Genomic DNA, 13,158 nt, shown 5'->3' on the forward strand with positions numbered 1-13,158 from the left:
TTTTGTTTAATTCTGTTTCAAATGAAATCTACCTGTGCTGGAAAAATATATTTCATCTAAAAATAAACATTTATTGAACTTAATTGATTACTTTTATTTGCATTAAAGTTGATCTGCTGACATTCAATTTACTATTTTTGACATTTTATGCTAACTTTGGACTTTAAAAGTTAACTTTAAAGCAAACTTTCATTGCAGAAATTAATTAAATCTGCAATTATAAATATTAAAATTAATTTTAGTCACAAATCCAGATTGGGTTACTACAGAAATTTCGACAGATTTTAAAAGCTTTAATAAAATAAATACTAAAAACGTTTTAATTTTGTTTAATTCTGTTTCAAATAAAATCTTCCAATGCCGGGAAAATATATTTTTTCTAAAAAAAACATTTATTGAACTTAATTGATTACTTTTATTTGCATTAAAGTTGATCTGCTGACATTCAATTTACTATTTTTGACATTTTATGCTAATTTTGGACTTTAAAAGTTAACTTTAAAGCAAACTTTCATTGCAGAAATTAATGAAATCTGCAATTATAGTTGATTTCAAATGTTTTTTAAATATTAAAATTAATTTCAGTCACAAATCCAGATTGGGTTACCACAGAAATTTCGACAGATTTTAAAAGTTTTAATAAAATAAATACTAAAAACGTTTTAATTTTGTTTAATTCTGTTTCAAATAAAATCTACCTGTGCTGGAAAAAATGTAATTAATTTAAAAATAAACATTTATTGAACCTAATTGATTACTTTTATTTGCATTAAACTTGATCTGCTGACATTCTATTTACTATTTTTGACATTTTATGCTAACTTTGGACTTTAAAAGTTAACTTTAAAGCAAACTTTCATTGCAAATTATTTTTTAATTAATTTCTTTCGGTAAATGTTTATTTTTTCTAAAAATAAACATTTATTGAACTTAATTGATTCTTTTATTTGCATTAAACTTGATCTGCTTACATTCTATTTACTATTTTTGACATTTTATGCTAACTTTGGACTTTAAAAGTTAACTTTAAAGCAAACTTTCATTGCAAATTATTTTTTAATTAATTTCTTTCAGTAAATGTTTATTTTTTCTAAAAATAAACATTTATTGAACTTAATTGATTCTTTTATTTGCATTAAACCTGATCTGCTTACATTCTATTTACTATTTTTGACATTTTTTGCTAACTTCTGACTTTAAAAGTTAACTTTAAAGCAAACTTTCATTGCAGGAATTAATAGTAGTTGTGAAGTTATAGCAATTATGAAAAGCAGAAGCGATCAAATTGATAAAATTATTGAAAAAGTTGAGCAATGCATTCTTATGATCAGCCAGCTATTGTAATAATACCTATAGAAGAAACAAATCATACTAATTGGTGAGTAATAGTATGTTGTTACACAAGTGAATGATGTTGGAGTAGGTGTAGCCAATAAAAGCATGCAATAAATACAAAAGATATGAATAAAGTTACGAAAAAGTTAAAAATAAAAGCATGCAATAAATACAAAAGAAAAAACGCCTTAATAATAAATTATGTAAGTAAGTTCACAAAATACATGCATGTTAATAAAACTAGCCAAGAAACGCATGCAAAAACATTGTTAATAAAAAAACATCAAATAATATAAAGTTACAAAAAGCACGCAGTTAATAAAATTAACCGAAAAATGCATGCAAAAACAAAGTTAATAAAAAACGAGTGAGAACAACGAAAAAAATAAATGCATGCAATAAATACAAAAAAAAAAAGTGTAAACCTTAATAACAAATGGTGTAAGTTATTGTTAATAATACCTATAGAAGAAATAAATCATACTAAATGGTGTAAGCTATTGTAATAATACTTATAGAAGAAATAAATCATACTAATTGGTGAGTAATAGTATGTTGTTACAGAAGTGAATAATGTTGGGGTGGGCGTAGCCAAGTGATAAGGCAGCGGTCTTCGGTGTCGCTGTGCTAGGGTTCGAATCCTTCTATCCAATCCGTATATTAACGGTGGTGGCGTAAAGTGATTCTCTAATGTCAACGTTATTTAATAATACATATATAAAATATATTAACATTTATAAGTAGAATGGAAAAGTTTGTATGGAAAGTAGTAAATTAATAACGCTGGTGCAATAAAAATCTTAAGAGGTCATGGTATTGTAAGGAAGCGTCCATCCAGGTGTGTACGTTGAGGGAGAGGGGACGGGGGGAGAGAGAGGGGTTAGGGATACCTGGTGATGGGTCTGGCTTGCATATATGAGGTTGTTGATAATATCAGGTGTAGGTGAGTCTTTAGTGCTCGGGTATTATGGCAAAATTGAGGTTAGCATAGGTGAGTATCTGTGAGTGATAATGGTTGTAGCATTTGAGCTGATATTGTCATGAAGAAGGAATATCAGCAACATAGATAATAATAATGACCCTAGTGTACGAATCTGGTAGCAATATACCTATAAGGTTTCTGACGGATTTACGTGGTACATGGTGTTGGTATCTCCGTTGTAAATGCATTGTCAAGCTGGCTGGAATTAACTATTTGGCGCAATAAGAAAGAACGCTTTATGTGCTTTGAAGATGGTGAATAAATAAGAAGACAAACAAATGAGGGAATAGAGTAACATTTATACCGTCAACGGAGATTTTTATTAGCATTGATTTTCTCCACTCTTGATAATCGTATCAGAGAATTAGCTTTTTTAAATGCAAATAAACGATAGTAAACAATCTAAAGATAATTTTGGCACAACAAATTTCATGCGGTACCTAGACAAGAATAAAACATTTTAAAAGTTCTAACTTTAAAGCAAACTTTCATTGCAGAAATTAATTAAATCTGCAATTATAATTGATTTCAAATATTTTTTAAATATTAAAATTAATTTTAGTCACAAATCCAGATAGGATTACTTAAGAAATTTCGACAGATTTTAAAATTTATAAAAAATTAAATATTAAAGACGTTTTAATTTTAATTAATTCTGTTTCAGTTAAAATCTGCCAATGCTGGAAATATACATTTTATCTAAAAATGAACATTTATTGAACTTAATTGATTACTTTTATTTGCATTAAACTTGATCTGCTGACATTTTATTTACTATTTTTGACATTTTATGTTAACTTTAAAGCAAACTTTCATTGCAGAAATTAATTAAATCTGCAATTATAATTGATTTCAAATATTTTTTAAACATTATAATTAATTTTAGTCACAATTCTAGATAGGGTTACTTAAGAAATTTCGACAGATTTTAAAAGTTTTAATAAAATGTTTTAAAAGTTTTAACATACTTTCATTGCAGAAATTATTTAAATCTGCAATTATAATTGATTTCAAATATTTTTTAAATATTAAAATTAATTTTAGTCACAAATCCAGATAGGATTACTTAAGAAATTTCGACAGATTTTAAAATTTATAAAAAATTAAATATTAAAGACGTTTTAATTTTAATTAATTCTGTTTCAGTTAAAATCTGCCAATGCTGGAAATATACATTTTATCTAAAAATGAACATTTATTGAACTTAATTGATTACTTTTATTTGCATTAAACTTGATCTGCTGACATTTTATTTACTATTTTTGACATTTTATGTTAACTTTAAAGCAAACTTTCATTGCAGAAATTAATTAAATCTGCAATTATAATTGATTTCAAATATTTTTTAAACATTATAATTAATTTTAGTCACAATTCTAGATAGGGTTACTTAAGAAATTTCGACAGATTTTAAAAGTTTTAATAAAATGTTTTAAAAGTTTTAACATACTTTCATTGCAGAAATTATTTAAATCTGCAATTATAATTGATTTCAAATATTTTTTAAATATTAAAATTAATTTTAGTCACAAATCCAGATAGGATTACTTAAGAAATTTCGACAGATTTTAAAATTTATAAAAAATTAAATATTAAAGACGTTTTAATTTTAATTAATTCTGTTTCAGTTAAAATCTGCCAATGCTGGAAATATACATTTTATCTAAAAATGAACATTTATTGAACTTAATTGATTACTTTTATTTGCATTAAACTTGATCTGCTGACATTTTATTTACTATTTTTGACATTTGATGTTAACTTTAAAGCAAACTTTCATTGCAGAAATTTATTAAACCTGCAATTATAATTGATTTCAAATATTTTTTAATTATTAAAATTAATTTCAGTGACAAATCCAGATTGGGTTACTACAGAAATTTCGACAGATATTAAAAGTTTTAATAAAATAAATACTAAAAATGTTTTAATTTTGTTTAATTCTGTTTCAAATAAAATTTACCTGTGCTGGAAAAATGCAATTCATTTAAAAATAAACATTTACTGAACTTAATTGATTCTTTTATTTGCATTATACTTGATCTGCTGACATTTTAATTACTATTTTTGACATTTTATGCTAAATTTTAAAAGTTAACTTTAAAGCAAACTTTCATTGCAGAAATTAATTAAATCTGCAATTATAATTGATTTCAAATATTTTTTAAACATTATAATTAATTTTAGTCACAATTCTAGATAGGGTTACTTAAGAAATTTCGACAGATTTTAAAAGTTTTAATAAAATGTTTTAAAAGTTTTAACATACTTTCAATGCAGAAATTTATTAAATCTGCAATTATAATTGATTTCAAATGTTTTTTAAATATTAAAATTATTTTTAGTCACAAATCCAGACAGGGTTACCTAAGAAATTTCGACAGATATTAAAAGTTATAATAAATTAAATGTTAAAAGCATTTTAATTCTTACTAATTTTGTTTTAACTAAAAAGGGTGAAAAGTTATATCCTGTTTAGCTAGTAAATCAAAAAGTCTTTTTGTAAACAGCTCCTATAACTGCACTGTTTTTGGTCAATACAGTACCTGGTGGATGCCATAATGATAAAAAAAATTTTGACGATGATGAGAAATACAAGGAATAGAACATGAATGAATTGCTAAAAAAATCTTATTAAATTGTGAAAAAATCAGAAGTGGTAATTTGTACGTAACCTTTATTTGTCTATTCATTCCTAAGAAAATCAATAAAAATCTGCATTAGTTAATAGAAATAATTGAGAGAAGAAAAAGAAAGTTTATGTAGAAGAACGATAATATACATAGTACAAAGATGTTAGGTCGAGATGTAGTAGAGACCAAAGAAATATTCGAAGATGGAACAGTCTCCATATATTAGATGAAAAAAAAAAAAAAAAATCTTCATGAGCGCGAAAGGATAAAGACTCTCGAGCGCGAAAGATTGCAGAGAAATACTATTATTATGAATGTTCATTTTCGTCACTACTTTCTTTTCTTTTTGTTGCGTCAGAATTATCAGGGAAAGTATGGGGTATTTAATGATTAGCATAAATAGAATTATGTGTAGGTAAATTAAAATATGTAAACCAGTGTTCTTTTACCATAAGTAAATAATGGTTACGTATAAGTAAATAATAGTTACGTAATAGTTACGGTCTTTGTACTTAGTGAATATTTGATAAGTTTGCTAATTTTATAGAATTGCGGCTCCCATGGAGGATCAAGAAATCGAAGTGCTTTTCGAATACCTTAAAAGGGAGCCGGAGATGTACCGGATTTTGCAAAGGTTCGTGAGCAGGACTGTTCAGGTAATTTTCACTTTGTCTTCCTCTTTTTTGCTTTTATTTTTTTTTATAAATTGATACAGTATGAAGAAAGAGTTGCTGAACTTTGCACTGCCATAAATTTAAAAAGTGACTGTAAAAAATAGCTTTTTCAGTTTGAACAGTCGCTCATAGAGAGGATGGCGGAGGCGGGGTGGAGGTTGGAGGAACTGGTAGGGCAGAGTGCCCAGCCAGCAATGGAAGAGGACCCGGTACCTCAGGAGCCGGAATTTAACGAAGAAGAGGCAGAGTGGGCTCCTCTGCCTGAAAATGAAAATGGTGATGAGGCCGAGAACTGGCCATCAGAAGCAGAGTGGACCCCTCTGCCAGAAGAAGAGGAAGAAGAAGAAGAGCCTGAGGTACCGGGGGTACCAATGGAGATCGAGGAACCGGTAGGAGCAGTACGCGAACTCGTCCTGTAAGTTTAAGTTTTAGCAGCTATTGTACTAATTTGCTAACTAGATATTAACCTTACCTACCCAATAATTTGCAATAAATATAAAACTGTTTCAGGCGAACGAGGACAATCAGAATCCCGGTTCCTGCCATGCAAGAAGCAATGGCTGCGGCACCTCCGGAGAAATTCCAACCAGCTGATTTAAAAGATCTTCCGGAGCAACTCCGAAGAGAGTTGATAGTGCCGCAAGCAGAGCCATACACGGTGGCACAAGGAGAAGGAAGCAAGAACATCGGTAAGTTATAATTTTAATAACTTAAGAAATGATTATATGCCGCAATTTGTAGAAGAAATACAATCATATTTTGACTTTGTATTGATAAAATCATATGATATCATCGAAAATTTCATCCCTTATAATGCACTAAAACGATTACAAAATTCTATATCGATACTCGAAGAACAGTTTGTGCAACAATATTTTCTTACTATTTCTATTTTCAGTGTGTGGCCTCTGCTGCAGGCAGTTTGAAACGTTGAAAGGGTGGCGCATTCACGCGTCGAGAACACACAAGCAAGATGGTAAGTATTGCGAAATGAATTTCCAATTAGTTTTTAAAGATATCGCTACATTTGATTCATTTAAAAGCCAGTGGACTGATTAATTTGCATATTCCAGGCTTTTGTGCCCGTTGTGGGCATTACCTCTTGCTGCCACCTGAATTTACGGCCGCCCAGAGAACGGCAGCAATGGAGCTTCATGCCCTCGATTGGTGCCCGAGGGCATGCGCGGCCGTAATAAGCGAACGACAGGTGAAGCGGCGCAGACTTGACCTGGTAGGAAGAGAAGAGGATGCGCATCACCTCTTCATCCCAGGTAAGAAATTAATTAGCATTGAAGAAGTGAAATTTAAAAGTTAAAAAAAAAAAAAAAATGAATGACCATAGAAAACAAAATATTAAAGTGGGTCTCGTAATTTTTCTAATCAGTGGTTTTTTTTAGGCTAATATTATTGCCTGGTCTTCCTCATGCGGCCACCTGTCGCTGCCTGCTGCGAATCTCCATCCTCTTCCAATGAAAGCTGGTTAGTAACATCCAAAAAATTAAAAAAAAAAAAAAAAAAATGAAAAACTAAAAAATAAAAAAAAAAAACTAAAAAATAAAAAAAAAAAACTAAAAAATAAAAAAAAAAACAAAAAATAAAAAAAAAAAACTAAAAAAAAAAAAAAAAAAAACTAAAAAACAAAAAAATCAAAAAAACCAAAAAAAAAATCAAAAGAATAAAAAAAATTAAAAATAGAAAAAATGAAAAAAAAAAAAAATTTGTTCTTTGATTTAACATAAGAACAACTGATTTCAAAATATAGAAAAGGCTGAGGAGTTTGTAGCTGTTTTACGTTTTTGTATGTCATTTACCGTCTTAGTGATAGAGTAATCAAAAGCTTGTAAAGGGCATTTTTTTGCCATCACAAACATAAACCAAATTACTTTGAAATCAGTTGTTTTTTCTTTTTTTTTTTTTTCTTTTTTTGTTTTTTAGCCTTTGGGCAGCTAATTTTGTTGAAAATTGTGTATTTTATTTATTTTCATCTAAATAATGTAATTTAATGTTCTTATTTTTTTGATATTACTTATAACTGTTTAATAACTGTTTTTTTTTTCTTTTTTTTTTGATTTTCTAAACTTATCACAATTATTGTTTTTTTTTTACAATTATTGTTACTTTATCCATTATTTCTGTTTAATGAAAATTTTCATTGTTATTTTAGTGTTACTAATGGTGTTAAATTTTTTATTTAATTTTATTGCTGTATACATCGAATATCAACTTATTCTATATTTATTTTTTGTATTTTCTAACTTGTAATAAGTTATTTACATTTTAAGATGATTTTTTGGCTATTAAAAAAATGCACAAATTTCATCACATGAATATATTTTTAATGGAATAGAGCAATTTTTTTAGAATTTCTGTTTGTATTCAAGTAGTCTTTTAATTTAAATAGGATAAGTTGTCAATAGAGGATTGAGTTAATAAGATCTAATTTTGAATTTTATTTTGAGCTAAATCATAAGTTGATATCATTTGTAATTATCTCTGTAATTATCTTTGTGTGTATGTGGTGGGAGGGAGGGTAGGGGTGGTCGAAGGGAGGTACAGAATTATACCTTCCTTCGTCAGTATAACATTAACGAAGCATATAGAAAAAATGTTTGGTTTTAAAATTCAGATGAAGGGCCTTTTGAAATCTGGAATAAATTTCAAAATTCTTGATCTCTATTCATTTTTAAGTATATTTTTTGAATTGGTAGAGCTTTGGGCTTTAAAAAGATATCAAAAATATTTAATTTTTGTTTTTTTTTTTTTAATTTTTGCGTTTTCAATTTTTTTTCTGAATTGAGTTAAAATCAAAAATCTTTTTTGAAATTAATTCTTTTTATTCGGATTATTTTTTGGAATCTTTTTATGGATTTTTTTCTTTTTTTGGTAATTTTTTTTTGGATTTTATTATTTGCATGCTTTTTTTCATTCATTTCATTTGTTGCTATTTTCATTTTTTCATGCCTTTAGCATTTTACTTCTTGCTAACTTTTGTCCATTCCACTGATACTAATTTATTTTTGTTGTATTACCACTATTTTGTATCACTTTTTTTTTTTATTTCAAAAATCTTTCACTTTTATCTTTTTTTTGTTTATATTGGTTTTGCATGTGTTTTCGGTTATTTCTACTAATTGCGTGTTTTTTTATTTTTTTATTTTTTTTTTATTTTTGCTATTAACATGTGCATATTTTGTATTTTACTAACTGCATGCTTTTTGTAACTTTTTCTCATGAACACTTTTTCTTTTGTATTTATTGCATGCTTTTATTTTTTCGTTGTTCTCACTCGTTTTTTATTAACTGTATTTTTGCATGCATTTTTCGATTAATTCTACTAACTGCATGCATTTTGTATCTTTACTCACGCATTTGTTATTATGGCGCACATTTTTTTTGTATTTAAATGCATGTTTTTTTTGTTGGCTTCACTCATTTCTATTAACATCGTTTTTGCATGCGTGTTGAGTTTGTTCTATTAACAGCATGCTTTTTGTAACTTTATACCATTTGCTGTTTTTTTATTAACATTGTTTTTGCATGCGTTTCTTGGGTAGTTATATTAACATGCATGTTTTTTGTAAACTTACAACATTTATTATTATGGTGTACACTTTTTTCTTTTGTATTTATTGCATGCTTTTATTTTTCACTCGTTTTTTATTAACATTGTTTTTGCATGCGTTTTTTGTTAATTTTATTAACTGCATGTTCTTTGTAACTTTTTCTCATGTACACTTTTTTCTTTTGTATTTATTGCATGCTTTTATTTTTCACTCGTTTTTTATTAACACTGTTTTGCATGCATTTTTTGGTTAATTTTATTAACTGCATGCTTTTTGTTACTTTATACTATTTGCTGTTTTTTTTATTAACACTGTTTTTGCATGCGTTTCTTGGTTAGTTTTACTAACATGCATGTGTTTTGTGAATCTACTTACACCATTTATTATTAAAGCATTTTTTCTTTTCTATTTATTGCATGCTTTTGTTTTTCACTCGTTTTTTATTAACATTGTTTTTGCATGCATTTTTTGTTAATTTTATTAACTGCATGTTCTTTGTATCTTTTTCTCATGTACACTTTTTTCTTTTGTATTTATTGCATGCTTTTGTTTTTCACTCGTTTTTTATTAACATTGTTTTTGCATGCATTTTTTGTTAATTTTATTAACTGCATGTTCTTTGTATCTTTTTCTCATGTACACTTTTTTCTCTTGTATTTATTGCATGCTTTTATTTTTCACTCGTTTTTTATTAACATTGTTTTTGCATGCATTTTTTGTTAATTTTATTAACTGCATGCTTTTTGTTACTTTATACTATTCGCTGTTTTTTTATTAACATTGTTTTTGCATGCGTTTCTTGGGTAGTTATATTAACATGCATGTTTTTTGTAAACTTACAACATTTATTATTAAGGTGTATACTTTTCTCTTTTGCATTTATTGCATGCTTTTATTTTTTTCGTTGTTCTCATCATTTTTTTTTTTTTATTAACATTGTTTTTGCATGCATTTTTCGGTTAATTTTATTAACTGCATGCTTTTTGTTACTTTATACTATTTGCTGTTTTTTTATTAACACTGTTTTTGCATGCGTTTCTTGGTTAGTTTTACTAACATGCATGTGTTTTGTGAATCTACTTACACCATTTATTATTAAAGCGTTTTTTCTTTTCTATTTATTGCATGCTTTTGTTTTTCGTTGTTCTCATCGTTTTTTTTTTTTTATTAACATTGTTTTTGCATGCATTTTTCAGTTAATTCCATTAACTACAGCATTTTGTATCTTTACTCATACCATTTGTTATTATGGCATTTTTTTGTATTGAAGTGCATGCTTTTTTTGTTGGCTTCATTCATTTCTATTAACATTGTTCTTGCATGCGTGTTGAGTATTGTTATTACTATTAGTAGTAGTGTTATTAAATTACTATAATGTCTTATTGTTATTATATTTCCAATTTATTTATTACAATTTATTCTTCACCTAATTTCAAAGTGAACTTTTCTCATAAACAATAATTAAATATAGTTTATAAATTGCAGTGCATCCTTACGATCAAGCAAGCATATCAGTGTTCAATGCCATATCAAACCAGCTATTCAAACCAGAAAGCATTTCAGTGGGATGCTGCTATAACTTATGTCTTCGAGACAACGGTATGCTTAATTTCTATGCATTTTTTCTCTTAAATCTCATTTTAAATTATTTCAATTTTATTGTTTTAGCAATTTTCGAATAATATTTCTAGTTATTATTAAAAAATCAGATAGTCATTACATGTCAAATAATAAATTAATTTTTTTTAAAAAATTGATCCCAAAAATTGACCTCAATTAAGTGATTTACATAATTACGTAAGAAAATATTAATCCATGCATTCAAAATGATTTGAATTAGTGGAGCTAACATCATTCTTAATGGCTCAAACTATAAATTTAACGAAAATGTAAATTTTAAAATACTAATGAAGTTACAAAAATAAAATTAACCAACGTCATAAAAGTATTTTGAATTTACTGGCAATACGCCATCTTCATGGTCATGATTTTCTTTCATGTTAGTATCATCTCTTTGTTTATCACGGCAGAAAATTGTGAAAAGAATTTTTTGAAAATATTAATAAATAATAAAATCAAAAGTAATTGATCCCATCTAATCATTTTTAATTCATTTTAAATGCAAAAAATGAAATTTTAAGTATAAATATGTACGTTGAAAATGATATTAATTCATTTAGTGAATATTGTTTGAGTTACAGCGAATTTAATGATTAGTTCGATCAACATTATGAAATCATTTGAACTTATTGTTTAACATTACATTTTTATTAAACCACCTTCATAATCTACTTTCATGCTGGTGACATCTTTTTATTTGTTATGATATAGCTAAAATACTCGAACGAATTCTACAAATGCTCAGAAGATAAATTAATTGTAAATAGCAATTAATTAACTAATTAATAATATAGGTGAAGTGAAAAGAGTGTATTTATGGTGTGAGAAAGACGATGAGAGTTAATAAAAATAGAAAGTTGGGAAGATAATTAGAGAATTATGAGTAACGGAAATAACTTTATCCTAAGTTGAATCACACGAAATAAATCCCTCAAAGGATCATTTAGCAGTGGGTTTGGGTGCAGCATGCGACTAATTCCGATTAGTGAAATTAATGCCACCCTGGGAAAGGCGGATTTTCAAAGTTTTTTGGTTTCTTAATTATGTTTACTTCCCTTTTTCTTATGCAAATGCTAAAAATTAAGGATAAGATTGTACTAAAATATATTCCTACGAATTATTGCTCGATTTTGTTATAATTTATGGTTCAGAATTTATGTTTTCTTTCTCTTTCTCTTCCCCTCTCTCTCTTTGAATTGTTATTTGTGTAACATAATCCCTAATTAATTTATTTTTTTCATTTTTGATAATTTGAATCAATTATTTTGTTTGTATCATCTATGAATGGATGAGATTAATTTCATGATAATTATTTAATCAGAAAGTTAGAAAGCATAATTTAAATATATTTTTCATATGAAATTTTATAAGGAATATAATTTCTGTTAGGATTTTTTGGGCAATTATTTAAAATATGAATAATGATTACTTTTAGTTTAGCTCTACTCTATTATCGATATATCTTTATGGTTTTTTAAGATAAGAAGTATGAGAGAAGATTTAATTGAGCTAACAACTTCTACCTGAATGATTGTATGATAGGAAAATAAGAGATGAATTAGTGCTGCGAAGAATGTAACAAAGAGATGGATATTTTATGATAAAGGAGTTATTTCATATTGACAAATAGGTTGAATTAAGAGATGGAAAGTTTTATTCTTTAATTTTTTATTACAATTGTCGTTTATTTTTTCTTTTAACTGCATATTTAACTTTATGAAAAAATGATCGATCATAGAAGAGTGATGAGATTAAGCTGTTTTTGCCATCGGAGTAATTAATTATGTTTATAAAATTGTTGCAAAAAATTTATTTTGGCTAATGACTTTAAGTGTTACTTGAATATAAGTAACAAAATGAAATTGCAAGATGGAAAAGGGGTGAAATGGCAAATAATGAGGAAAAAAAGGGAATAAGCTGCTTCTTTAAAAAGCAAATGACACTGATAAGTGATCTTATCAGCAAGACAGAATTATTTTATACGATCTGTTATTTTATATGATAATTATTTTACACGATGTGTTAGTCGCAAGTTCGAATGGGTTCTTTTTTTTTTTTTTTTTTACTGCAATGTTCGTTCCTTAGCATTACAGCAAAGTAATTCGAACTTTATCAGTTGTTAACTTATGCTTACAAATTGTTGAATAGTTCGGATGCGAAATAATTTAAGAATATGTTGTTAAGATGATTCCAATTGTTAAATAAAATTTCGATGGAAATAATATTGCTGAATTAATAGGTAATCTATCAGTTAATTATTAATGATTAATATTTTTAGTGATAGTATCAATGAAGTAATTCTAATTCACATAAAAAAAAAAATAAATTGCACAGGCCTAATTCTATTCTTT

The 13,158-nt window shown here is 26.8% G+C and overlaps 1 protein-coding gene and 1 pseudogene across 2 annotated transcripts; both read left to right on the forward strand.

Moving 5' to 3' along the window:
* Window positions 1-2,114: 2,114 nt before the first annotated feature.
* Window positions 2,115-2,702, forward strand: Bm18505 (annotated as a pseudogene). Its single transcript has one exon. A coding segment is annotated over exon 1 (588 nt).
* Window positions 2,703-5,324: 2,622 nt separating this feature from the next.
* On the forward strand, window positions 5,325-7,108 carry Bm17260 (Uncharacterized protein; the record flags this gene model as incomplete). Its single annotated transcript, XM_043083059.1, has 7 exons — window positions 5,325-5,329; window positions 5,498-5,606; window positions 5,738-6,039; window positions 6,135-6,313; window positions 6,523-6,600; window positions 6,698-6,855; window positions 7,022-7,108. 7 exons carry the CDS (start codon window positions 5,325-5,327, stop codon window positions 7,106-7,108), a joined length of 918 nt encoding a protein of 305 aa, XP_042938993.1.
* Between the last annotated feature and the right edge of the window lie 6,050 nt (window positions 7,109-13,158).

The sequence above is a fragment of the Brugia malayi genome (genome assembly GCF_000002995.4).
Source record: "Brugia malayi strain FR3 genome assembly, contig: Bm_142, whole genome shotgun sequence".
In the NCBI taxonomy this organism is placed as follows: Eukaryota; Metazoa; Nematoda; class Chromadorea; order Rhabditida; family Onchocercidae; genus Brugia; species Brugia malayi.